This window comes from Scatophagus argus, chromosome 21 (assembly GCF_020382885.2).
Source record: "Scatophagus argus isolate fScaArg1 chromosome 21, fScaArg1.pri, whole genome shotgun sequence".
NCBI classification, from domain to species: domain Eukaryota; kingdom Metazoa; phylum Chordata; class Actinopteri; family Scatophagidae; genus Scatophagus; species Scatophagus argus.
The window spans coordinates 10,443,356-10,470,724 of record NC_058513.1 but is presented as its reverse complement, the minus strand read 5'-3'; the positions used below and the strand labels follow the sequence as shown (position 1 = coordinate 10,470,724).

Sequence of the window (27,369 nt, the reverse complement as noted above, 5' to 3'; positions counted from 1 at the left end):
GATTTGATTTACAACTTTACAAGTGATATTGGCTTATAGATGCAGAAAATTAATTATAGCTCCAGAGGTCAAAACACAACAGTGCTGAATCCTTACTCCCCAGATGATCTCTCTATTCACAAAGCTAATGGCACGCTGCTGCAGAGAGGAGACAATTTTTGTGCTCATTGACTATGGATGAGCATCTGGTCAATATGGATGTGTGATCTGATTGCCGGGCTCCTCTTGAGAGCTTCTCACTGTGTTTCCCCATGCACATAGATAAACATGCAGGCGTACAGAGTCATGCTCTGCACCCACATATGCCTCTAAGGTGGCAGACAAATGCAGTTTAAGATTACAGTCTGTATTTATTATTATATATTATTTGAACTCTTGTGAAAATGAAGGAGCCTAACAAGTGCAAATGGAACAGAGATCGCACTGATTATTAATGGTCTTTGGAATATTAAATTTTGTGAGGTAGAAAAATATTCAATAATTCAGCAATATCGGGATCAGATTACTTTCATGATGGTTTATCTGATGGACTTACAGCGCAGTCAATGATAATACACCCAGGTAATACAGCTTCTAGCTGTACCATATAAAATTTTAATTGGGATATAAAGCTTAGATCTGTAGCAAGGCCATAAAAGGCAAAAAACTAACATTCAATATATCTTGTGCCCTTAGGCATTGTTAAACATATGCACTGGTACAAAGTACAAAATACATTCACTCTATACTTAGATTTTATAAGTAAAAACTTTATACATTTATTTGACAGCTATATCTACTAGTTACTTTGCAGATGTGATTTTATTTGTAAAATGTGATGCACTGTTAAAGATTAAACTACCCAACACTATATTAAGGGACTTAAGAAAACCGCCACCTGAAATCTTTAACATTAAAATGCTGCTTACATGTTGAAATCAATTTTAATAATCCATTAATAACAGCTGCAATTTGGCTCCATATACTTTTAGTGATTGATTAACTTTTTTTTCTTCTGACAACCAGAAGTGGGGAAGTAGGCTACTTCAGTGTAAAATTAGAATATAATGGAACTAGAGGGTACTTTTTGCATTTTGTGGTGCTTTGAACACCTCAAGCAAAGAGTCATTCAGTTCCATTATGGAGAGAAGGCAGACATCGCTACAGCTGATATCTCCCAAACAAATTTTGATTTTGGATGGATTATACCTTTTAAGGGACAGTACATGACTGAATGTGTTTCCTTTAATCAGTGCTGGGAGTATTAACTTCATTGTCTCTAGATTATAGGAGTTGCTTATTAAACATTAATCAATTCAGTGAGTAAGTTTCCAGGTGAGTTTGTGGCACAGTGTGATGATCAGCTATCCTCCACTTTGTATCTCATCATACTGTTTTCCTGTTCATATGTATTATTTTTTTTTTTTTTTACTTCTTTGTGACTCTCTGCTGTTAAACTCCTTTCAATTGTAATATAAATGTGTATTATAAATGTGTATTATTTCTGTTATTCTTAAGGACTTCATGGTTTGGTTTGATCTCAGTGTCTCTCGTTTCAGGAATATGTTATAGCCCGATTCTTGGCTTACAAATGTAGCATGTTTTATTCTTTTTCATTGATGGAATGACCTTCATTCCACCAAGTAAGTGCAAATGAAGTGAAAATTAGACCAATCCATTTACCAAGTGCAAGTTAATGACAGAGGAATGAACAAAACTGATTTTCCTTTACAGTTGAATCCATCATGAGACAGTATTATGTCTGAGTGAAAAATGGTCTGTGATTTATTGTTTCCCCCCATCATTTATCTAAGTTAATTTTATCTCAAGCTGGACAGAGGTCATTTTGTACTGTCAATGAGTTACATAATCAGATTTCTGTTTTGCGCTATTCTTTGCAGTATGACTCATTAGCTCTGGACTTCCTCAGATCTGTAATGTCTGGGAAATCGCCCTCCTCTGAAGCACTTCCAATTTTGGTAACCACAAAACTAGTGACAAGGCTGGCAAAAAGCATGACTTCTGTTAGCTTCCAAATAACTAAAATAAATAACCGAAACTGCAGCCAGAGAAGATTAAGGGCATTGATTTCAAGTGAACAGAGGAAGGAGTAAAGTACATTAGTCTACCAGCCAGGGTTTATACCACCAGAGGGCTTTGTCTGGAGGTTTCCTTTTCTCTGAAGTCTTGCTATCCTGAATTTTCCTGCAAAATTGAAACGACTCACATGCACATTTTGAGCTTCAATATTTGATTAATGTTCATTTAACAACCACAGCAGGTGACACATGAGCTGCTGAGGCACTTTACTGGCTGAACACCTCTGGCTGTTAAAATGTTAAATGCAGTCAGCAAATACACGACTGGAGTCCCGCAGAAAAGGTGATCCAGCATTTTTAGATGGAAGAAGGATAACATACTCAAAGACACACTTGTGATTTCAAATAATTTATTATTTAGCAGTTGCAATATGAAGTTTCATCTTACTTTTAGTTTATATGCAATAATAGGCCTATAATGTGTCCCCTGATGTCAGCATCCAATGTTTGTTTTACACTTTAATAAATCAGTTCATGAGGAAAGAAAGTCTGTAGTCCAAAATTACATTTTTGCACCCATGCATATAATGGGCCAAAGTGAACACTGCACCAAGAGGTAAAAATAGACTAGTTAAAATTTCACATTAGTAAACATACTTCAAATGAGCATTCAAACAAACAAATATTCAGTGATAAGTAAGTGGTGAAGGAATAAATAAATAAATATAATGCATCAACCTGACCAGTGTAGTGGGGATTTTAAGACTTTTTCACCCAATCCTGTTCGATCGTTTGCTAAGCCCCACCACCTCCCCACAGCAGCTTTCGTTCTAGCATGCCATATGCAGTTTGCAGTGATGACAGTGGCACATTTAACACAAAATTTGTGTTTGCTTCTAAACAGTGATTTCACATAGAGGTAGACAAAGCCAGCAGCCATCGATTTTGCCAGCTGCATGTTAGCTAATCAAGCTAATTAAGTCATCACCAGTTGATAAAGAAACAAAATTGTTTTTGTGTTGCAGTGTAGAGCTAGTTAATATAGCTGAAGTGTGATAAGGAAAATCTAAGATCAGACTGTTCTTATATAACTCTTTTTGGCTGCCTAGCTTAGGCTGCATACTTCTGTTCGTTTTCACTGTGAACACTACAGGGAACAGGCTTTTATAATGAAGAGTAACCACTGTAAAGTTGACTGGGAGTGTAAACCTTTAGAGATAAAAGCAGGATGGAGCCACTAATGTTAGCCTACACTCTGGTAGCTTCCAGGACTGGCTTCCACACAGTGAATGTGCTAGTCATGAACTGCACTGATGCAGTTGCTGAACCAATGCTGATGCTGAACTGTAATTATACTAATTATACTCTTGTTAGCCAGACATGCTAACATTTGCAGCTTATTAAAAAATAGGGATGCACAATGTATATTTCTTCAACCAGTACAGATAACCATGCCTGCTTCTAGTAACTGATACAATAACTGATAATTGAGTAAAACTGAGTTGAGTAAGACTGTTACGGAGAAAACCCATCTGAACATTCATTTACAATTTATGTGAAGTTGTGCCAAGTAGCAATTCAAATTCCAGCAACCTCGGTGGAATAACGGTCTCCTTCTTAGACATGTCACCTGAAAACGTAAAAACTAAACTTCATCAATCCACGCATTGCCCCTTTGTTTCAGTTTTTCAACAAAATACTGCATAGTCACCAGGCAAACTTTGTCTCTAATTTGTATTTCAGTCTTCCCTTTTTCACATTAATGGTTAGACCTGCATTGCCAGGGATCCCACAATGCATTGGAAAGGCGATTAACTTGTGTGCCCCAGAAAATTAATGGGGGCAAAAGTGTTGCATCACTGTCAGTTGGTTTTTATCCTTACAGCTGCTTGAGGCATGTGGGAAAATCTAAAACTTGACAGACCCACTGTGCCTAGTTGCAGTTGCTAATCTATGACTGGACAAACATGTTCTGCTGCAGGGTTTAGCAAACGTTCACTTCAGGTCAGTCATTCATGACTGTCGCTTCAGAACTTGATTAACTTAAAAAAAGTGTACTTGTTAGAGATAAAAGCCTTTGATGCAACTCTGTGAACAGAAGTGAAAGAAACAAGTACAAGGGCAGAAGTGTTAGAAGTCAGTGGGGGGCACAGATGGTGATCTATCAAAAATGACTCACAGTATGAGCGGATGGATGGCTTATAGGCGTTGTCCTTCTAATTGTGGCAATGGACAACTTTGTAGAGAGGCCATAAGTAAATGTAAAATACTGGACAAAATCTGCCAAAAAAATTATATAGTAGTCTTTATTTACAGGATATGCAATGCCCATGTAGCCTGATTCAGTTTTCAAAATTTTAAAGTCTTAAAGGTGGTCTATAGAAATCAGCGGTCAGCATTCATCCTACGCAGTTTGGGGGGCAAGTTGTCCTCTGGCCGACTCCCTACCAAGGGGATTTGTGCTGCTTTTGGGGTTGGAGCAGTGATGGTGCTAATGGCTGCCGGCAGTCTGACTTTTTCCATCTCACCTTCCTCAGCATCCCCATCCAAGGATAACAGCTGGACCTGCTCCTCCAGCTGTCCTTGCCTCACAACAGGGATGGAGCTGGACCTCAGCCTCTGGATACTAAGTGGAAGGTCACCTGTGCTGGAGGCCTTACCCCCAGGCAAGGCTGGCCCTGTCTTCAGCCCCCTCCAGAGGAGCTCCTCCTTGGTGGAGCTCATGCGCTGGAGTTTACTGGGCAGCCTAGATGCTTGATCCTCTACATGGTCTGCATAGTCGGCTGACAGAAGCCTTTCCCTGCGGCCTCCGCGGCCTCCGTTGCCCAGCAGTGGGGAGGAAGGGGTAGGCGCGACAGACAGAGAGTTGGGCGACGTCAGCGAGGACTTCTCCTCCTGTTCTTTCACACTGTAGGGGGGCGTAGGGACCTCAAAGGTATTGTGGAACTGAGAGTAGTCAACCCTGAAGAAGCCCTCCTCCAGTGACATGACAGGGAGGAAGCGATGGCCCCACAACACTTCATCTTCGGTGTAGGACGTTCTTGCTTGGCATGTCATACCTATGATGGAGTGAAGAGATGAAGTGTTGAAAAATATTTCAAGTACAGACAAGAAAAAGACAAAACACCTTAAAATGACAAAAACAACTGTGTTATTAAATAAAAAAAAGGACATATTGACAGACAGGGAGGGACAATGAAAAGTGGAGAAATGCTTCAGGGAAAAGAGAGACATAGAAAGAGAGCTATGGAAAAAAACAGACAGTGATGGAGAAGAGCTTGTGCTACCAAATAATTAAAGACCATGAAATTAAACTTTCTCTTAAATATTGTGTCATATATTACTGAAAAATGCTCTGTACAACAGGGTAATTGATAATGAAACAACTGATTAACAAATGACTGATTAACAATTGATTACACAAAGGTATTATTGAGAAAAAAATATATATGTAAATAAATAAATAAATACTATTCTCTAACCAGTGGTCTCCACAATGCCCTCTAGGATGACAACAATCTCAAACTGCTCATTCATGAGTGAGCGCTGTGACAGATCGAAGAACGGGCTCTTGGTGTTGATCTCGTGGCAGATCGTTAGAGGCGACACCAAGAAGAGCTGGTCAGCCCCCGTCCCAAATCCCACATCAAGTTCACACTGGTCCAGGGGCAGAAACTCACCTTCTGGGGTCTGCCGAGACTGGAAACACAAATAGTGAAATTTAATCACAGCTGAATTTAATTACCACAGAATCTGTAGTATTGAAATATTCATATGGTAAATCTTTACGGTTAAAATAAAGCTTGTATGAATAACTGGTTAGCTTAGCGAGAAGCTATCTGGAATCCTTCAAAAATTCAAATTTGTGCAAAAATAAATAAATAAAAGAAAAAAGTTTTCTCCTCATGGTCTCAGTGGCTTTATGACTGGTGATATCTGCAGTCCATAAGGCTACTTCAGGATAGTTTTTGTTACCTCTGTTGGATAGTAAGTCACTTTAGTGGGCTTTTTTTAAAATCTAAAACCCCCTACAACTACTGTATACGCATGTGTTTGTGTATGCATGTGTTTTGTTGCAGGCGCAACCCAGAAGGGATTCGAAACAATGTTAGCTCCTGCGAAATAGGTTTGAAAAAGGCAATTTTCTTCTTTGATTTGACATGGTTCCATGTGACAAGGGATTTTGGGCTGGGAGTTAAAGTGAGGAGTGAGTTGATCTTGGAGTGCATAGGCAGGGAGTACAAAGCCTGCAAAACAAAAGTCATCACAGTTGTTGAAGATTGCTTCCATCATCCCCAATAAGGAATATGAACTGCTGCTTTAGTGCTAGTTTGCTTGGCAGACCTGAATGTTTCATAAAATACCACACTGCTGCATGGTCACAGTTCTCACCAGTTCGATTCCAGGTAAAATAAGATAATCCTTTATTGATTCCAGCTGTCACACCACCCCACCCCACCCCCACCCCCCAAAAAAGTGTCCTTAGGGCCCATTGTTCCCAATTCAATTACTGACAGACATGCCGGATAATGGTGAGAATAAGGTTGGACAATGAATTGGCACATTTAGAGTTTTTAGACACTTTGTTGCATCTTTATTGCCAGCATATTAGAGTACTTAAAAGAGAGATTAGATTATGGAGGAGGCAGAAGTGCTTACTCTTGGGAGACCAAGCTCAATCAAATAAAGCACTCTTCTAGCTGTTAAATTAAAACATGGGATTAGGCTCTTTATGAGTTTATAAAACCTATTTTGCTGTCAATTGTAAGCCTCTTGCTCCAGTTGATTTGTCAAGAGTGAGTGATATACAAAGGAAAAGGTGTTTGTTTCACCCAGAAGGCTAAAGATAAAAACCACAACAACTCATATAAATCCCACTATCAACACAAGCAAATAAAAGCAACTTATATTCTGCTATTGCTCAATTCAGATAGTTCTTTCTGTCATTTCAAGTTAACTTGTATGCAGAATAGCCTCCCTGGCCCTTTGAGTGAGAAGCCACTCAGACCACAGATGGCAAACAGGCTGTCATTTGTATTCACAGTGATGTTGAGGACAGAAGGGTGTGACATTTCACAGGAAGACGTCTGTGCCCACAGATCCCTGGTTTGCCTTGGTGAGAGAAAGTCACCCATCATGTTGTATCAGTGAGGGGGCTCCTGAAATATGCAGACAGGGAGTCTACGTTGCATGTCTACTCAAGTTAAATCAGAGTAAAAGACTCAGAAAACAAGAAAGGCACATGTTTTACGCAACAGACCAAAAAGTGTGGTTGTCTGGGAGGGAAAAAAGAAATGAAAAGAAGAAAAGCAGTTAAAATCTGTCTGTCCTCTAATCTAGCAGTCTGCATGCTATAGTCTTGTAATGCATACTGTGACTAACCAATTTTGGCTTTTCCCACAGTGAAAGATCTGAAAAAGTGCAGTCATGATCCTTTATGTTATTTTAAAGCAGGGCTTTATTCGGTCTGAAATGCACCTATTTTTGAAGAAAATGTTTTCTACCAGAGAGTGAAATGCGAAGATTCACACCACTCTAATAAACGAGTATGAAAACTGAAATTATGGCTCTGTCTGAAGGTACCATAATCCACCTGTATCTGACAAACACATTATATATTGTATGTTCAGACCAAGCTGGGCTAGCAGTTTCCTGTTTTTATGCTAAGCTATGTTACTCAGCTGCTGGTCGGAGTCTTACAATTAACAGGCAGATTTTTAAAAAAAAATAGGTATCAGTCTTCTTATGTTACTTTAAGTAAATAAGCATATTTCCCAAAAGGTCCACCTATCCTTTTTAAATCAAACAGTTGCTTCTTGTTTTATCTTGTGTTCATAGGAAATGTCTGTATTATGAATAGATCTGCTAATTAATGCTCCTTTAGGTAGTTCAAATTTCCCTTTGATATTTTTATATAATTGAACTTGAGTGTGAAATGCAGCCCAGTGTGATAGTTACTGCTTCTACTTAAATTTGAATTAACCAGCTTCCTGTCCCATGCTTCAGCATTATCTCTTAGACTTACTTTTGCTTTATTACTTTTGCAATTGATTTTTCTGTGTTGCTGTTTATTTCTATGTCTGGGAAATCTCTTATAAGAAGGAGGAGCACAAGAAATCATTTAAAATTTCTGTCATTATTATATATTAATTAATTTATTTGACAGTAATTTAAAAATGTAAAATGTCATTGAGATACTGCAGGCAGGTGTCCCATTTGTCAGCCATGTTCATGCAGGTCAATGAGACTGGAAACCAATTTCCTGAAGCGCCATAGTGATGCAACAAAATTATACCTCTGCTAAGGAAGGAGGAAGGAGCAACCTACTTGACAGTGAATGGTTTTAACAAGGTGAGAGCCTTGTATATTCTCTTACAGCATTTAAACAGTCAGTGCCACAAGGGGGAAATTAATGGCCTTTGGAAGAGGACCTGATATGGAGGGAGTGCTTAATTTACTTAGCCACCTGAGATTCAGGTTGAGTGAAAGCAGGCTCTATCCCTGGTGACACACCTCCTCTTTAGTGACAAAGTGTGTGTATGTGTGTGCAGGAGTGTACGTGAGAGAGATGCAAAAACACAAACATTGTGCGCGTGTGTGTCTTTAATACAACTGTGTTCTTCTGTGTGCACATATCTCCATGTGGGTCCAGCTGGATTCTTTGAGCTTTGGGCTGGACCTCAGTCGTATGAGCCGTCATTCCATATCGCTTGACAGCAACGTTACAGCTAATTCCGCAGTCATTCTCTTTCGTCTCTTCCTCACTCTTTCTGCTTGTCCTTCAGAGTTAGCCAGTGGCAGGCGTAGGGAGTCATGCTGACATTTCCTCCTGTCTGTGTAGCTAAACACAAGCATCCATGCCTGTCTCTCTGCTACTACTAGCTCTTATCACTTATCTCCTGCTGTGGACCAGCCTATTGAGTAGAGCTTCTGCTGACATTGATGAGCACCACCCTGCTGTCATTGGCCTTCTGTTTCTCTGTCTTTTTCTTTGCCACATTGCTCTTGTTTTCTGCTTCTTTCTCTCTCCTCTGAGCATTTTCTGCTTGCTAGGATGTGTCCTCTGTGGATTTCTAGCATGTTTCTTTATTTTAAAGTCACATTCTGCCACTGCTGCAGGGGTCAGTGCACCACTGCATTCTATTGATTTATTAATGAAACCTGTATTAATATTAATGGCAATTCAAGGACAGTTATCTTTTTAAGTTAATATGCATTATGGATATAAACAAAATGCATAGTCCTGCCAAAGGAAAAATGTTTCCAATTCATAACATGAATTTGCTATTTAAGCCACAAATTGAAGTGTAGACTCTTGCTACTTAGTGATCTTTTATACAACATTCGGTCTACCTGCAATAAAAATAGTAACAAATTAAATATAATTGACACTCATGAGACCAGATCTTCCCTTTCCTTTTGACTGGAGCTACATCTACTGCAGTTTTGTCAATATGTACCCTTTAAACTAAACATTTCCTAATACATATCAATTAATATAAGGTTCTTGGACTCCAAAAAAAACCCCCAAAACTCCAACACACAGTCGATCATTTTCGAGTTGCAAGGTGGGATAGGTGCCATTTCAGGCACCTCTGGTTCCAGAGGTAAAACTTTAATCTTCTCTGATCTCATAAAGAGCCTGTGTAGTTAAAAAAAAGTTGCAGGGTACAAATTAACTACCACCATTTCCATATTAAGTAACACTGACGATATTGTTTGAAGAAAGAATTGACACGAGTGTATGGACAGCCACCTTTTTAGAACCACGTTTTTAAATTTTCAGATGATACTGAGTCCTCAGCTTACTGCAGAAGGACAAAAGTCCTTCAGTCTGTTTCACTGAAACAGAGTTTTGCGCAGTGGTGTGATGCCTGGAGAGATGGCTCTGGACCCAAGGCCAGAGGGGGATGATAGTCCAAACATGAGGACCCAAATTATCAGGTCTGCCTCTCTAAGTACCTTGGCGTTCACTTGGACAACACGTTTAGCTGGAAGGCCCACATTGTGTTGTCAATTGCAGCAGAGATTATACAGACTCAGACATTCACTGTACAATCACAATCTAAGCTTGCTCATCTGGTGCAGACTGCCATGATAGTTATGGAAAAAATTGAACACCAGTCCCCCCAGTCAATATATGAGCAGTCTGTTCTCAGGCAAGCGCAGAGAATATTGTCTGACTCATCTCATATTCTCCAGGCCAGGTTTGAGCTCTTATCCTTTGGCTGATGACATAGAGTACCTTGATATAAACTCACCCTTTTTTTAAAAAACTCATTTGGGCCTTCCTCAATTAAATTTTTAAACAATATTGCTCGCAGGAGTCGTGCAATAGCTTCATGATGTTTGTACCACTGATTCTGTAATATCTGTAATATGTATAATTTGTGGTTGTGTTACCGCATGAGCTGCTTTGTTTATTCGGTTTGTTTATTTGGTTATTCGGTTTTTGTTTTAATGGAGGCAGCTGTATGTGTGCAAGACAAATTTCTCTACAGGGACAATAAAGTATACTGTATCATACTGAACTGGCAAAAAACTCCAAAACCAGTGTCTCCTACTACTTCACAACTTTTTACAACTTTTATGTCTTCAGATCGGCAACTAGTATAATTTATGTGGCCAAACTGCCCTTAGTAACATATCCTGGTAAAACTCCACCAATCAGAGGACACCAGCAACATCACCAATATGGATGCTAGTGCGATGCAGTTAGGTGAGAGTGTGCAGGAATTTCTGCTTCTTTATTTCATTAGAGTCAACACTAACATCCGGGGTCTGCACCGAGGTTCCTGCCTTCTAAAAGGCAGGTTTTCCTCGCCAAGTGCTTGCTCAAGGGGGGAATGTTGGGTTCTCTGCATTACAAAATTCAATTAAAGAGTTTAGTCTGGACCTGCTCTAATTGGAAAGTGTCATGAGATGCCTTTTGCTGTGAATTGGTGCTATACAACTGAATTGAATTAATGTTTAAATAGCTAATGGAGACATACTGCCAGTGTGAACTGTTTTGACAAACATAGTTTTTTTGTTTTTTAGCCATAGCTTTTCTGTGTGAATAAAAGGCAAACTGTGGTATTTTTTACCAGTTATAGTGCAAAGGAGCAACATTTTAAGGTTTGGTGATGCGATACAAAGTCCTGCCTATGGTTTTATGTGTTTCGTGCCAAGAAACACTGCAATGTGTCCACAAACACAAGAAACAGGAAGACTGCTCGCTAGTAAACATAAACTCAAACTCAAACAATGTAGGTTTCATATTCTTCATAAAAATCACCTGCTTATGTATGACGAAGATGTATATGCATTCACCCCATTTGCCAGACTTATGAGACACCCAATGCTTTGTTTCATGTAAAGATTACTTGGTCCACAAGGTCCACAGGGTTCCATTTGAAAGTCCAGAGTATCCAGGGACTCATAAGAATTTACAACCCATATCCATCCCTGAAAAAACTGATTGCAAATTGTCACAGTGCATTTACACAGCTCCATCATTAGGATTTACTGCAGCACATCTCATTGCTCCAGTCAGCTTTGGGCAAACCATAACACCGTGACCTTGAGCCATGTGTTACCAAGTCATGTCATTGTTTTCACAGTGCAGGTAAAGTACCACAGGTTAATGTAGGTCTGATCTATTTTACTCAACAAAACCCAGCTATATAGTCTGGCACCACAATGGCATAGCTTTATGGGCTATAAAACATCAATGTCAGTTAACATACATTGAAAGACACCTTAGAAACGCATCTATTCTGCAGCGGTATCCTTCACACATAACTACATAACTACGGGTTTAATCTAGAATTCAGCAAAATGAGAAGCTTGATTTAAAAATAAAGCAAACCACTGGGTGTATTTCAAGATCTTATCTCACTGATAAAGAAAATTCATGAAACATAATGAAAGTGTTCCAGATAAAAGTGAACATGCAAAGCACAGTCTTGTGGGTCTGTTTAAAAAAAAAAAAAAAAGACAATTATACCAAGGATACGTTTGTAATATTGGCACACTCCTTGTGCAGACAAATCTGACTAAGGGCAAACATGACACCATGCCCCATGGGCGAACAACCAACTGCTTTCATTTGGTTGGAAGTGTCAAAAACAACTATCACATGATAGTAAACTATCTCTATGTAACTACAGGACTCTGTGAAGAGAGAAAAGTTGATACGGCATTTGTACCTCAGTGACGCTGTGTTGATGAAATGCAATTAACACACCATATTTTTCTTTGCCTTTCAGGGCAATTAATTACAGAGTAAATGGCGATAAAATTAAATAAAAGTCATTCCAGAGAGAGCTGAAAAATTAGCGATAACTTTTAAATCAGGGCTTTAATGTCTTAAACTGAGTGACTTTTATTTCTCTAAAGGATAGCCTTTGAGTTTTGTTTTTTTTAACTCTTTGTGACAAAAATGAACAGAAAACATTATTTTAAAGGGTAATACGTGCCTTTGTGTCATGCAAAGCATTAAGTATAACCATATCAATGCTCTAATGGTGACACTAACATACTGGAAGCTTTCTGGTGAGTCTCCGTTGAGCTACAGAACTTAAACCTTCACTTAAGGTTATCACGCTACCCCGCAGAGAGGACAAAAGCACAACTAACTCTCCCTATCACAACAAAGCATGACTCCCCTTTAGATATCCGCCAGTGCTTGGATGGGAAAGAAAAAGAAAAGTAGATTTCATCTAGAAGACATGTCTGCTTATAGGGAGGAAAAGCGGCACTTGTACAAATAAACCACACAACTGTCAAAAAAAATCTAATTACATGTGATGCATTGTGGTGCACGAACATGACTTTTTTCAGCAGAAAATTTAGACATGGTAGAAATGAATTAAATCATGGTTCTGTCCTGCTGTTGGTCATAAATTCTGCAGAGAACAAAAGATACTGCTGGTTTCCATGGTGGAAAAATGCAGTGATTGATACTGCAGATTTCATCTCTATTATATGTAGTTCAGTTCTAGCTCAGTTGTATCACAAAGAATGCTTCCCTCTTCTCTCTCCTCGGTTCCTCTCATCCTCAGGATTTCTTCTGTACTGAAATCTGCACACACTTCATACAAACCTAAATCATTATCAGCTCACGATGCTGAAGATTAGTGGCATTTTGTCTTTTAGATAGAGTATAGGAATTGGTTCAGTTGATGTTTTAGTCAATCAGTGTAGTTTTCCAATGAGCCTGCTGCCCTCTTGGGAGCCCATTCATCTCATCTGCGGACAGTTAAAGCTGAGGCTGAACTTAAGATATACAGCCCATTGACAGTCAATCTGCTGACTGAGGGGGGACCGTTTGCGAGGACCTTGACTGTACCAGGGAACACACTCTGCAGCTCAGAAACGAATAGGGAGGGGAGCAGCAACACAAGACCGTGCTCAGGACCAGCTGAAGTCGCTGCAGGGGGGGTTTATGTAATTGGTCGCTCAATAAAATACATTTTATGATGGAGCCTCATGTTAAAATCATGGCCTCTCTGCAAATTATAGAGACCCCCGGGGAATACAGCCAGTTCTGGAGATGAATAGAATTTCAATGCATGACTTGGAAAGCATTCATGAAACATAATGAGCAATTTCAAAACAAATTAAAGGTCCGTCAATTAGACTCAGCCTTGATAGTGGCATTTAATGACTTGAAACGGAGTGAGATGTGAACACTCGCTGCGCCAAAGTATGCCGTCCTGTGTACTGCGCACCTGAACTGTAAAAACCTGTAGCCTACCTTAATGAGTTTGCACCTGATCTGCGCGGATACCATATGACTGTTCCGCAGGTTCCCCACTCTGAACATGAGGCACAACTTCCCGTCCCGCTGCGAGATGACCGCGTCCTGGCTGAACATCAGCGTCTCCGCGCGCTTCTTCGGCTGCGACATCTTGATGAACATGCAGCCGATGAGAAAGGCGTCCACGATGGACCCCAGCAGCGACTGGAAGAGGAAGAGGATGATCCCCTCCGGACACTTCTCAGTGATGTAGCGATAGCCGTAGCCGATGGTCGCTTCCGTCTCGATGAAAAACAGGAACGCGGAGGGAAAGTTGTACACGTTGGCGACGCACGGGGTGTAGGACGAGTCGTGGCCGCCGTGGCTCAGGTCGCCGCGGATGTAGGCGATCACCCACCACATAGAAGCCATGACCAGCCACGCAACTGTGTAAGTGAGGATGAAGATGAGTAGGTTCCAGCGCCACTTGAGGTCCACCAGCGTGGTGAAGAGATCGGAGATGTATCGGCTGGTCTCCCCGCCAAGGTTACCGTGCTGGACGTTGCAGCGGCCGTTCTTCTCCACAAACCGCTGCCTCTTTCTCTTCACCGGTGCGGAAAAAGTAAAGCCCCGGTTGGTGTTGACCACCTGGTAGTCCTCGCCAAATTTCCTCCGTATGGCTGACATTGTATCAATCACTTACTTGTGATAAGCAATCGATACTTGTGCAGAATCGGGGTCTTTACGCAAGTTTGGTACCCTTTGCTCAAAACCATGCAGTAACATCCAGCCGCGCTACTCGCATCTTGTAAAATGGAGATGCGCCTCTCTCCTGTAAATTAATCGTAAGAGAGCAGAGATTCTGCGCAATACATGATTCAGGTTTACTGGTCCTTTACGCAAAAGAGTCTCCTGCAGGTGCCAACTTTTTTTCCTCAGGTCTCATCCGTAGAGGAACAAAAAGAAACACGCTCAATATTAGATTTAGAACAAAAAGCCGTATTGAATAGCTCGGAGGCTGTGTCCTTGGGAGATCCACTGAGGTGTTGTTATTCAATAAAGCTGTGAATGTGAATAGCAGGCTAGAGTGCGCACTTCAGCCTGAGGGATCACTCTGGTGTGAGTGAGTGCAAATTAAAGAGTACAGACGAACTGCAGCAGGGGTGGCGAATTTCCATTTCGAGAAGGGTGGAGGAGGTGATCTGGGGTTGTAGCCTATGGAGGGAAATGTACCAGTCAGGTAAAGCATCAAAGCGAGCAAACAATATAACAGTGAAATGAATCGAGGGCAACTTTTACGTTTTTCTTTTTGCTTTTACGCACACTATTTTCTTCGTGTTGTCTTATAATTTGCTTCTTTTAGAAGTCTTTAAGAGAACACCGCACGATAAAACTGGTTATTCTGAGTACTTGGTGCTATTGTCGGCTCTTTGGTTCCCCCTAGTGTTAGTGCAGAGGAAGTGAACCTTAATGCCAATAACTGCAGGTATGACCCGCATTATACACCATAGACAGATAGTGAAGAGATGTCTCAGCAAATCTACATATGCCCTTTGGAATATTAGATGTTCAGAAAATCTCCATAAGCTCACTTCATACCAAGTCCCCATGGGAATATTATGAAATAAAGATGATTATCTGTTGTCAAAGTTGTTTTACACACTCTGAATATGGAATCAGTACTATGCTCTTGTAAGTAGGGCTGAGCACTATAAACACTGTTTATGTTTCAAATAGTCCAGCTGTAAGACTGCATCATGCTGTTAATGGTCCTAGTCCCAGGAGGAATATCAAGTTAAAAAGCATGGGGAATTTTGCAACATTGTGATTACCTCTGGTTGCTTCATCACTGTCAATTCATCATCTCAAACTCGGAAAACAGCCCACCTTCCTTGATCTTTTAATCAAATGAAAATGAAGGCATATGAGGCTGATAGGGAGCACAGACAGAGGAAAGAATCCAGTTGGACTTAGTCCCAGGCCAGCAGGAAATGAAACGCTCCACACAATGAGTTGATGTGTATACAAAATAAATAGCCACTGGCTGAAGTTTTGGGATTTGGAACTATAGTGACAATGGTGGTTTTTGTATGAAAAGATCACACAGGATGTCACAACTGAACTATGGTCATAAAGGAACAGTGGGGTATTCAGCTCAACTTTTAATCTTCATGCAATAATGGGTGCTTCAGGTTGAGTGTTCTTTCAATTTTTTTTTTAAGATTAAAGATTAAAGATTAAAGTGACATATTTTGTCATTGGAGGGAACTCACTCCAACGAAATTTGTTCTCTGCATTTAACCCACCCAAGTGACGTGCACACACACACAGCAAACCCGGGGCAGTGGGCGACCGCGTGCAGCGCCCGGGGAGCAGTGGGGGTTAGGTACCTTGCTCAAGGGTACCTCAGTCATGGACACCGGGACGGGGAATCGAACCAGCAATCCACCGGTTACGGGTCCGACACCCTAACCGCTGATCCACGACTGCCCCATTTATCAGGAATATGCTATGATTCACTCAACAGATGCACATGATGAGTCTGCATACTCTTGTAATAACAGGGGAGTGATCTGGTGAGTCAAATTAAAATGTAATGTTCAATTGTCACTGTGCCCTGTTTTTTTATTCATTGTTTATCAAATGGTCTCTTTATCACTTTAATCTCCTCAGAAGCAACATTGTGACTCACATTAACTCATAATTTTAAGTCATTAATCTCATAACTAGCAATTACAAGTAGATAATGCAAACTGCATTTATTTATTCAGTTAATTCAGGGGTGCTCAAACTTTTTTTCCAGCAAGGTCCGACACTGGAACTTAACGGTGGGCCACTGGCCAAAAGCAAGCACCGATGGCTATTTTAAAGATATAATAATATTTTATATTTAAAGAGCATGTTTACCTCACAATAAAATGAAAGTGTAAACAGTGTTATACATTTTATGAATTCATTTGTAATTTGAGTGCTCTGAGTTAATGGATGTTATGCACCGACAAGAGATTTTTCTCTTGAATAAATAAAAAACAAACAAAAAAACCATGTTCTTAAGTTTGCTTATGAACTGCAGACAAAAGACAAAGTTGGAGTTAACTCTCTCTAACACGCTGTTCTGATATTAAATACCAAATGAAAACGCATCAGCAGAAAAAAGAAAAGCTTTCAAGATTATCATGAAGGCGACCGAAATAACCAGTTCCACCAAGTCACGAATGTAGCGCCTTGGCATTTTAAATCAAAAGACACTCTCATCCATCAGATTCCAAATAAATCTTTTCTTTTCCATCTGAGGAGTATCATAGGCTCACTTTGTTCACCACTGCAATAAAACAGAAACAGGTAATTATACAGTGAGAGTCCTAATTGGAGGCTCCAGGACAAAAACTGTGCTCCTGTTGGTGCACCATCACCTTTCATTTATTAGTATTATAACATAAACAAAAGAAATTAAGGTATTAAAAATAGATTTTAACACATGGGACCTTCAACAGTGTGGGGCCTCAACATAAGATCATAAAACAGAACCCGCTTTAACTGATGATGACTACAGTGGAGCAAACTGGCTGATGAAATTTGTAATGAATCAAATGACCTAAAATCAATTCACCATGTAGCCAGGGTTTTTGGGGCCCCTGGCAGTCTGGGGCTCCAGAGTGGCTGTCTGCTTTTGCCTGGTTGATAGTCCAGCGTTTTGTTTCTGTCCATGGATGCACTGATGTGATAAGCCACACCAGTATTGGCACAGATACCGACCTTATTATGTTCATTATACAAATTCCAGATGTGACTGATCCATGACATTAAGTTTCTTCATCCACTGTCAATATAAATATCATCATCTCAACTTACAGTCAGTTGTAGCAGGCCACCAACCGTGGATGTATTGTGAGATCTTGTATGTTAAAGTATAAGATAATATCCTACTATACAACAATACTTCTGACTTAAATGTCAAGGCCACAAAAAAAGAATGATCATGAGGCATTAAGATTGAAAAACTGGGGAAAGGAAACAGTGATTTTACATCAGTAACAGAAGTCAGCAGATACCCTGAGCTGAGATATGTGCAGAGAAATTGTAATTTTGTGCATGTGAAACCTTGGTTGGATTGCATGCTGATGATCATGCTGTTCTGCCTCTTTGAGAAGTGCCAGGCAAAAAAATAGCATATAATTACGACATCATACATACAAAAAAGTTATCATTATGGTTAGTCTCGAAATTTGAGACCTACAAAATTGCGTCAAATTTTGTTTGTGCGATAATGCATTTCATTAATTAGAATCACATTTCGGTTAATCAAAACATAGGATATTCTTCCTCCTACGTACAACTCATGTACAAAACTGAAAAGCAATGTATTGTTGCTAAGTGTTTTAAAAGTAAGTAAAAAGGGGACATTTAAATATATCTTTCAGTTATAGACAAAGAGTTGCAGCACGTCATATCTCTCTACGTGACAATATCTGGTCATGTTAATGTGTCCAGTATATTTGCATCACACTACACAGCACAGAGTGGCTTGTGCTGTCCGGTGAGGCTGTCTAAAACCTTAGGAGACGGATTTGATCTTCTCAGCAGCCTTCGCCTGTCTCCTCTCACGACCCGTCCGCTGCACCCATAATTCCCCGCGCCAAGACAAGATGGAAGAAAGCAGCGACCGCCGGAGAACAATGTTTTGGCAATAAAACCCCAAAGCGGTGAATAAGGAGAGATTATAGGCACGTTTGAAACCAAGTGCGGTCATGTGTAGGTGAGTGGAAAACTAAATGGGGTTTTATTCGTACCGAATGCTTTGGCTTTGTCGAGATTGAAACGACGGAATTGTCTGGCTCGGCGCAAACGGGAGATGCACTGAGAGTCAGCATCATTGTTTCTGTTGCATGGGCCGTAATGCGGGTTTTCAGTCGGGGCAGCTAGCAGCTAACTAGCTAGCTCATGGCAGCTTTATTGTTATAAACACAGCTGCTTCAAAGCATACTGTTTTTGTAGCTCGGCCATTTGATCTGAAGTCCACATGTACCGTTATCGCCGAGGAATTTTTGCGAGCTAAATGTACTGGTAATCATTATCCGTTTGTAATTACGGCTAAAGTTAGCTATCAATAAATAGAGCGCCACCGTTGCCAGACAGATTTGATTTCACGAGCGTCATCAAAGCTTGGGAATTGGAGAATGAGTAATTTGGGCTGCCGATCCGACTTTAAAGCAAACTTGTTCAATTTCACCATATCGCATGATATTAACTCTCTATATTTATGCATATTTGATTTTCTATTCCATCAGTTTGTGCAGTTTGATTTCAGTATGAGCCCCCTCCCACAGAAATGCTGTTTAAATAGTCAGTATACGCGTTAATAGCATCAAATCATGGATCCTGTTTTAGCGTTAGCTAGCTTGAGAGCAACACACACAACGTTAGGTAACAGGCTAAACGTTACGGTACGTTGATCATAACGGATATAATTAGACACCTATTAGCAACAAATGCGGGTTATTTCGGACAACATAACTTTTGCGGTTGATATGACTTTGTTTGAACGATTGTTTGTGGTTTGTAAGACGTTGTAGTCGATTGTTATGACTGAGGATGCGTTGATTGTCTCATGGTGGCTAACCGGCTAGCTAACTATGCTAACTAGCTGGCTAACTATTCTGCATCACAAAAGCCCATCCGCTTTCTGTTGAGTTGTGTGTCGCATAGCCAAATGGTCGACTGGGCTAGACTAAACAATAAATTCTCAATCCAGTCACTCTTCCTTGTTGGTTTTGATACGCGAAGCCAAACGGCGGCGCCTGTCTAAAATGACTGAAAGGACTGGCCTGATTTGACCTAAATATCGTTTGTTTTAGGTAAGTCTGTTTGAACCGATTAATTTGCCTGTACTGCAACCAATGCCCCCAGCTTTTGCATTCATGTTGGGTTATTAGCCAAAGGTGGCAAATGGTGTTGTCCTGCATGAATCAAAGTGCGAAAACAATAGAAATATTTGTTTAAAAGCTGTCGAGTTACAGATTTTATTTTGGCTACAATCCAAGTCACATGTCGCAAGAAGAACAATACTAGATTTGGATTAAAGGTAGAGGCAACTTTACTTTTCGTTTCGCCTTATATTGAACAGAATTTGCAGTCTTCTCATGTCGTGCAGAGCTTACGTTTTTACGTTTAAGTTATTTCAGAAATCCATCTTCTATTAAAACTTTACTTTTATTAAGTCATATAAAGCATGTTATTTGACAAATCTAGGCAATTTTACCGTCAACCTCATTTTGTGTTATGTGAGATTTAGTTTTTGATTCTTTTTCTGTATTGTTTTTTTCTTCTACACAAGTTCTGATTGATAAATCACAGTACATTATCACAATTTAATTATGTCACTGTTCTGCTGTATTTCACAAAGTCGCACAAAGTGAGATTTATTTTCGTCTAGAGGTTTTTCATTTCTAGCCTTTTTTCATGTTGTAAATTAAATGTATTATATACAAACCATTTCTTAAGGTTTTCTGTTACGGTACGCTGTGCTTCCGTAAGGTAAAGCCTGATAAATCCAATTAAGTAATTAAAGGGCAACTGAGGAAATTCTGGGAACATTGTAGTACACGCAATGCATACTGTAAAGACTACATAGAACTGACTAAATTTACATAGCTGTAAGGACTTATAAGATATGAAAGGTTGTAAAAAGACTTGCAACAAAATGTCAGTTGTATGCTTGGCTCATACCTGAAATCATCAGTGCTTATGATTTTTTTTTTTGATGTGCCTTCTCTTTCAGGATGTTCTTCTCCTGCATTCCTCTTTAGATTGATTGCCCTTCTTCCCTGCACAAAGCAAAACCACCACCATGAGTATTATCCAGGACAAAATAGGCAATGAGTTTTTGCGCAACGGTGGCATGGACCCCAATTTTGCACCAGGTATGCTTATGTTCAGCCACCTGCCACCTGTCACCAGCTTTACACGGCTGGCCTCCCAGTCTGTTATGGGTGAGCTTCCCCAGGAGATGATCTTGAAGAAAGAACGTGACTCGCCCCCAGAACACCAGGGCACCACTGCTGTGAACACAGGGGGCTTCCTCCACAGTATGGGCATTAAGCAGGAGCGGCTAAGCGAGCTGGATTATCGTATGCCCCTCTATGGCGGGGGTGGAGGAGTAGGGGTGAACTGTGCTGGAGGGGGCGCGGGGAAAAGTGGTACTGACATGCCGGACATGTCTTTCGGCAACCACCACCAAAATCACCAGAACATGCTTCTGCATGACCTCAGCCTCAGCAACGTTCGTTCCCTTGGAGAACCGGTGAGAAGGGGTTTTGGTTCTAAGCCTTGTTTCAAGTGATATGTTGTTAATATCTAGTTGAACATGTTCATCTGCTAATTCTTTACTGCATAAGCAGAGATTGTAGTGCAGAGGCTTTTAATCCTAGTAGTGATTACTGTGTCTAATTGTCATTTATAGATTGGTATACTTACCTGGTTGTTTGTCTTTAGGTACCTGGAAGACCGGGTAAAGAGCCAAAAGAGTCCTCAGGTAGAAGGGGGCGGAGGAGCAATGGGGATGGGCAGGGAGGCAAAGCACGACGGAAACGCAACGATGCTGCAAAGGTCCTTTATAACACCAGAATGTGTTGCTTTGGATATAATTGTTTGCACTTGAAGAGATTTGTCTCCTGCCTGAGCTGCATGCAGTGTGGAAAAGTCAACTTTATTGTTACTTGCTCAGTTGAACTCAGATTTTCTCCTTGTAGGCCATGATGTTGGATGCAGACGGAGCTTGCCTGTCACCCAGCTCAAAACCACATATCTGTGAGCACTGTAATGCTGCGTTCCGCAGCTCCTACCACTTGCGCAGACATGTGCTTATACACACAGGTGAGAGACTTTCACTGCTTGTCACTACCTTACTTTTTCCTTTGACTGTGAGGATTTTCCTTAAATAACTACATTTAAAGAATGACACAGGAATCAAAAACATTTATCATTTTATTATTAATAAACATTGTTCTTTCAAAAGAAAATCTTTAAATTACATTTACTCTTTCAACCCCCTTTTTTACTAATCTCCCCTTCACCATAAGTGCTTGGAGCTTTACTTGAAACCAGACGATCGCTTGAGCCATGGGTGACTCAGTGATTACTCATGTATTTCTGGATGTCTTAGTCATTGTTTTTGCTGGGAATTCCTCACTTGTTTCTTTGAACACAAGCTTATAAACTGTTTAAAGGAAAAGTCAGTTTATTTTTTTCTACAACAGTACATGTTCATATATTGTTAGTGTAAGACTGTTGAGCACATGAGTCTCATAGGTTTAATTTTGATGTGTATTTATACGACAAGCTGGGCATTAATTAATATGGTGGTCGGATGGTTGTACTCTTGATCGCACAGGTGAAAGGCCTTTCCGGTGCAGTCAGTGTAACATGAGCTTCATTCAGAAGTACCTGCTCCAGCGGCACGAAAAGATCCACAGTGGTGAGTTATTGCACCTGAGTACATAATATGCTGACTTTTGGAATAACTGCCTTCCCTGACTCAAGCCCTAACATGGTTGCTTCTGTCTTTTTTCTTTTTCCTTTTTTTTTTTTTTTTTTAGGTGAGAAGCCTTTTAGCTGTGACCAGTGTAATATGCGTTTTATCCAGAAGTACCATATGGAGCGACATAAAAGGACACACAGTGGCGAGAAGCCATATCGCTGTGACACCTGCCAACAAGTAGGCTATCTGTAGTCTGTTTACTAAGTAGCTTATCATATTTTTGCATCTTAATTTTATGTATTTTCCCATTGACTTTGTATATATTTTAATTTGCCTTTACAGTGATTCTTTGTTGAATAGTGTGTGTAAGGAAAAATATTGTCATTATTAGAAATTCTTTCTGTACTTTAAACTTCTAAATTAGTTTTATAAAGGTTTGGTACAGTTGTGCCAAATGAGGTCAATATAATATTCTCATGAAATGCAATTGCTCTAATATTAACATAAAAACATTTATAAGAATGCAAACCTACCTTTCTCCTACCAGTGGATACAAAACTTTTATTTATCTCTTTTTGTCATCCTCCTGTTTTAGTTTTTCTCAAGAACAGACCGGTTACTGAAGCACAAACGGACTTGTGGAGAAGCCATAAAGAAGGGCCTGGACCCAAGCATGCTGGAGCTCAGCGAAGCAGAGCTAGGCCATGGCAGCTATTCACTCACTCAGGGAAACTCTACCACCTCTGGACGCAAGAGGGCCAAGTCCAAAAACGGTGAGGGCAGTGAGCGCAAGAGGAAGAAAAATGCCTCAGCATCAGTGGCAGCAGCATCGTCCTCTGGGGAGATGGCCCGTGATCTGGGCCTACAGGACTACAACATGGAGCACACCACTGGCTCTGGCCCCCCCATGCAGGGACGTACTCCCAAATTGGTATTTAAAAAAGCTGGCCGCAAAGGTTTGGACAAGGGCCTGCTCTCTCTGGAAGACGGTGTTGACGGACAGAAACAGCTGGGACAAAAGCCTGGCTCCATGGATCACGTAGATGGTTCTGGTCTTGATAACATGGGTCTACTCCAGAGTGCCGGGGGCAACAAGCAGGGGCCTACCACCAGCAGCAACTACGATGATGCAATGCAGTTTGTGAAAAAGCGACGCTACCTCCATGCGGTTAATAATGACTATGGAGCCAGCTCACTGCATATGGCATCCCAGGGAAGTAGTGTAATCCAGGGCTCCTTGGGGCCTGAGCCCACACTGGCCATGCTGGACTCTTCACCTTTGGAACTCAAGCACGATAAGTCAGGCATTCCAGATGAGGTACTGCAGAGCCTGCTAGACCATTATAGCCATAAGCCCGAGGGGACACACCACCATGATGTGACTTTCGACCTGTCAGACCACCCACACCATGTAGACCTCCAGCCTGCAGCCCCTGTCACCCCTGAGTTGGAGGATGATTCGCCCAACGGTGGTGACAAGACAGCAGTGATGAGCGAGTACTCAAAGTTTCTTCTGCAAGCCCTGGAGCGCACTAGCCATAGTGGACCCTTCCCCAGCCTTGGCCCAACAGGGCCCTTCCCACTTCTGTCCAGCAGCTCCAGTCCTACAGGGCCCCTGTTCTCCGACAAACACGTGTACAGTTCATCCCCACTGGATTGTGGCTTCCCTCCTGCTGTCTCCTCCCCTCTGCCCATTGTTGCCCCTTCTTCAACCTCCTCATCCTCCTCCTCCAAGTCACACTATGGCATGCTCGTTGGCTCCCCCTCCCAGGCGGGGTACCATCTCGGCTTAGAATCTACTAGCCACCAGCAGCTGACTCCATCTCAGGAGCTGACGGAGCAGTTGGAGAAGCAGCACTCCCCCGGCGCCTTCAACCTACCTCCCCAGGACCTGACTGTCTCGGCAGAGGGCTCTAAGGGGCAGCAACCCAAGGCTGGAGGGAGCGCTGCACCCACCAACGGCTCCAGCTACCCAGACCTGTCCCCACTGAACCCCCCTAAAGAAACCACGTATCAGATCGAGAACTTCGCCCAGGCCTTTGGCTCCCAGTTCAAGTCAGGGCGGCGGACCCCTCTGAGCTATGGCAGCGATCCTGGATCAGAGGTTGACCACCGAATACGGACTCCAGTGTCAGAATTCTCAGGGTATACGAGTTTGTTAGCTGACGTCAGTGAGCCAGTGAGTACAGGATCAAAAACCCCGACAAGCCAAAGTTTCAGATAAGGGTCAAACGAGGTGAATCCAGTTAGGGGGCCGTTCTGTTGCTGTCCATACGATCCCTATACCCATCCTAATTTTGTTTTTGTAGCAATTTTTTTTAAACACTGCCATTAAATGTTAATACAGAAATGACCAGGGAGGGTCTTACATGGCCTCAAATGCAATTTTTTAAAAAATATTCTCATTTTTATTATGTATTTAGTCGCTCAGTTTTTGTTTAAGAGTAGTGATTTTGATATGAACGTACCGTAGATTTAAATGTAATTTAAAAACATTTAGAGGGTAGCTATAAACTTGCTTAATTTTTTTCTGAAATCTTGTGTTTTACCAATCATCATACCATTGTAAAGTAATGAATAATGTTGATAATTTCAATAATAATAACATTTGTGGCAGGGAAAGGCCCAGAATTCAAATGGCAAAAAATATATATTGTCTGTTACAAGAAACGTATTAACTCAGGAAAATAGGCAAAATTGTGTAATAAGACTTTGTATTATGAGATGCAATTAGCACAGTTTTTACAGGTGTACTTTGAGACTACAAAGCTTTGATTTTGTTTTTGTGTTGTGTTTTTAACTCGTCAGAACAACAAATTACATGATCATGTTTGGTTTCTGCTGCGTGCAGCTTTGTTGAGATTATGGTACTGTTGTGTCAATGTGAAGACATCCACATTTCTTTTGAGAGCCACATGTGTACACGAGGTAGTAAAACTTGTGATGGAGTTCAGCCCACGTTGCTCACGCAGCATATTCTGAAGTGAAGAGGATGTTTGAACGTAAGTGACTGTTCTGTCGATATTAAATTGTCGGTTGATGAATCCTGTCTAACCACGCACGCCTCTGGTTGTGCCCACCAGTGGCCAGCAGAAAGGATGCAGCTTAGACAAAATTCGACCCGTTGCTGTTAACGGCTGTCTCAAAATGCAATGAACATCAATCCATGATCTTTTCATCACACTGTTGCTGAAGTGATTTCTCTTTATTTTGAAAATGTCACCACTTTTCTGCTTCACTCCTTCCTGTTCCTTTTTGTGTCAGTGGAATCAAACAAGCACTTTTTAAACAAATCATCATCGGAAACATCAACAACCCATTCAATTTGCATATGTGATAAGTGATTATTATGCTAATGGTTATTAATATTTTAAGAGGAGAAAACTGTGAATGGGGGGATTGGGTGGGAGGGAGGGACGATGGGTGGGTGATTTGGAGGGAGGAAAGGGAAGGCTGGATGGTTAAATGGGCTTTGATAGGGCTTGACTAGGCATGACCATGGGCATCTAAATGTATTTTGTTGCTTTTCTCATGGGAGAAGAGAGGGGAAGGGGGGGATTTTTTTTCTTACGGTTTGTCAGGTGATGTTGTAAAAAGATGATTTGCCATAATTTTGTTATTCATTATTTTAGAGTACCTCTTTGTATTTAAGTGTTTTGAGAGACGGGCTGACATGCTGGAACCCTTATATCTTTAAACCCCTAGATATGTTGGATGCATACCTAAACCCTTTTATTTATTTTCCATTAGCCACAACAGAACTCAGTAGCAGATATTTTTCAGCAAATAATCACCGGACCTACACCCCCTTTTTCTTATTTTACTTTTTTTCCCCCCACTGCTGTTTGTAATTGCAAGAAACTGCTTCAGTAATACAGTTAAGAAACAGAAAAGCTAACTCAAACCTGCATCACTCCCCCAAAATGCAGCCCTGCACTCACAAGAATGAACAATGGCCTTCTTTGTCTTCCGTGGCTAAAGCCATTCTATCCTGGCAGCCAGGGTTGATATTTAATTCAGTTGATTTCCTGTGAGCCGAACCCCCCCCCCACCCCCCCACCACCACCACCCATACACCTTTTCCTATGTCTGTGAGCTCCACAGCCAAGAGACTTTGAAGCTGCTCAGATCACAGGGAACAAAGACTGACTGACCAGCCACCTCACTCCAAACACACACTATGCTTTTAAAGGAGAAAAAAAAGAGTGGGTGAGCGATGGAGAAAAAAAAAAAAGACAATAAGATTGACCTAAATATACCTCATATCACAAAAGCGTAAGAAAGCAGGGACACGCGTTTCATGTATGTAGTGGAAATATTTGTAGCATAGGTTCGACATATTGTATAATCATTTAACACTGCCTGTGTTTACAATTATAGAGCAAGTGACTCGTCAACATGCAAGTGTATTTGTTTTGTTTTTTTTTCTGTAAAAACATCCACGCCAAGCAGTGTTGCATTCTAGATGCCTCATAGAACATTCATTTTTCTCATGTTATATCCCTTATTTTTGTTACTTGCCATAATGTGTTTTGATATGATCTCTAGAAGGATATTGTTTACAAAAATGTACAAAAACACTAAAAATGTGTGTTTTCAGTATATTTTTTTTTTTTGGAGGTTTTTTTCTTTGAGTTTTTCTCCAGTATGCATGATAAAGACATTTTTGTATGGCTTTTTTTCTGACTGTCACCTCAATACCAAATTTTGTAGCAGAAGCCTCCCCATTCCTTTGTCTTATCTGTTCTAGACCCCTTGTGATCTGATTTCCCAGGCTGTACCTGTTATTGAGATGATGAACGGATTAGAGAAGCCAATAAAAACTTTTTGTTACAAAAAAAAAGTACATTGTGTGGGATATCTCTCAAAAAGTAAAACTGAAAATCACTGATTTCCCAGTATTAAATCATGATGCCACACGGATACGGTATACTGGCAGTGTACTTAATCTGATTAAGTCTGCTTTATCACTCAGGAAAATTAATTTGCATCTCCCAGTCTTAGTTGAATGTAACTTTGACAAAGAGTGGGAAGATAAAACAATCATGATTTGAATCCCTTATTTCAAACTGCTCTATGCAAAAAATCAATTTGATAATGCAAGACCAAAAAATATACATATATGCTACCATAACAAGGTATTTAACAAAAAA

General features: G+C 40.7%; 2 protein-coding genes across 4 annotated transcripts; one reads left to right on the top strand and one right to left on the bottom strand.

Moving 5' to 3' along the window:
- Nucleotides 1–3,008: 3,008 nt before the first annotated feature.
- On the bottom strand, nucleotides 3,009–15,167 carry LOC124052833 (G protein-activated inward rectifier potassium channel 1-like). The gene is made up of 3 exons (XM_046377539.1): nucleotides 13,759–15,167; nucleotides 5,501–5,717; nucleotides 3,009–5,077 (listed from the first exon to the last, which is right to left on the bottom strand). Exons 1-3 carry the CDS (start codon nucleotides 14,425–14,427, stop codon nucleotides 4,404–4,406), a joined length of 1,560 nt encoding a protein of 519 aa, XP_046233495.1. The 5' UTR covers nucleotides 14,428–15,167; the 3' UTR covers nucleotides 3,009–4,403.
- A 3,103-nt stretch (nucleotides 15,168–18,270) lies between these two features.
- On the top strand, nucleotides 18,271–27,059 carry znf281b (zinc finger protein 281b). 3 transcript variants are annotated; one of them, XM_046377287.1, is made up of 7 exons: nucleotides 18,271–18,496; nucleotides 20,519–21,040; nucleotides 21,232–21,345; nucleotides 21,489–21,612; nucleotides 22,121–22,213; nucleotides 22,335–22,453; nucleotides 22,812–27,059. In XM_046377287.1, exons 2-7 carry the CDS (start codon nucleotides 20,588–20,590, stop codon nucleotides 24,438–24,440), a joined length of 2,532 nt encoding a protein of 843 aa, XP_046233243.1. In that variant the 5' UTR covers nucleotides 18,271–18,496; nucleotides 20,519–20,587; the 3' UTR covers nucleotides 24,441–27,059. The 3 variants fall into 3 exon arrangements, with proteins under 3 accessions (XP_046233243.1, XP_046233245.1, XP_046233244.1); XM_046377289.1 differs by having other exon boundaries at nucleotides 18,273–18,496; nucleotides 22,130–22,213; XM_046377288.1 differs by lacking the exon at nucleotides 18,271–18,496 and adding an exon at nucleotides 18,522–19,595.
- Nucleotides 27,060–27,369: the final 310 nt, after the last annotated feature.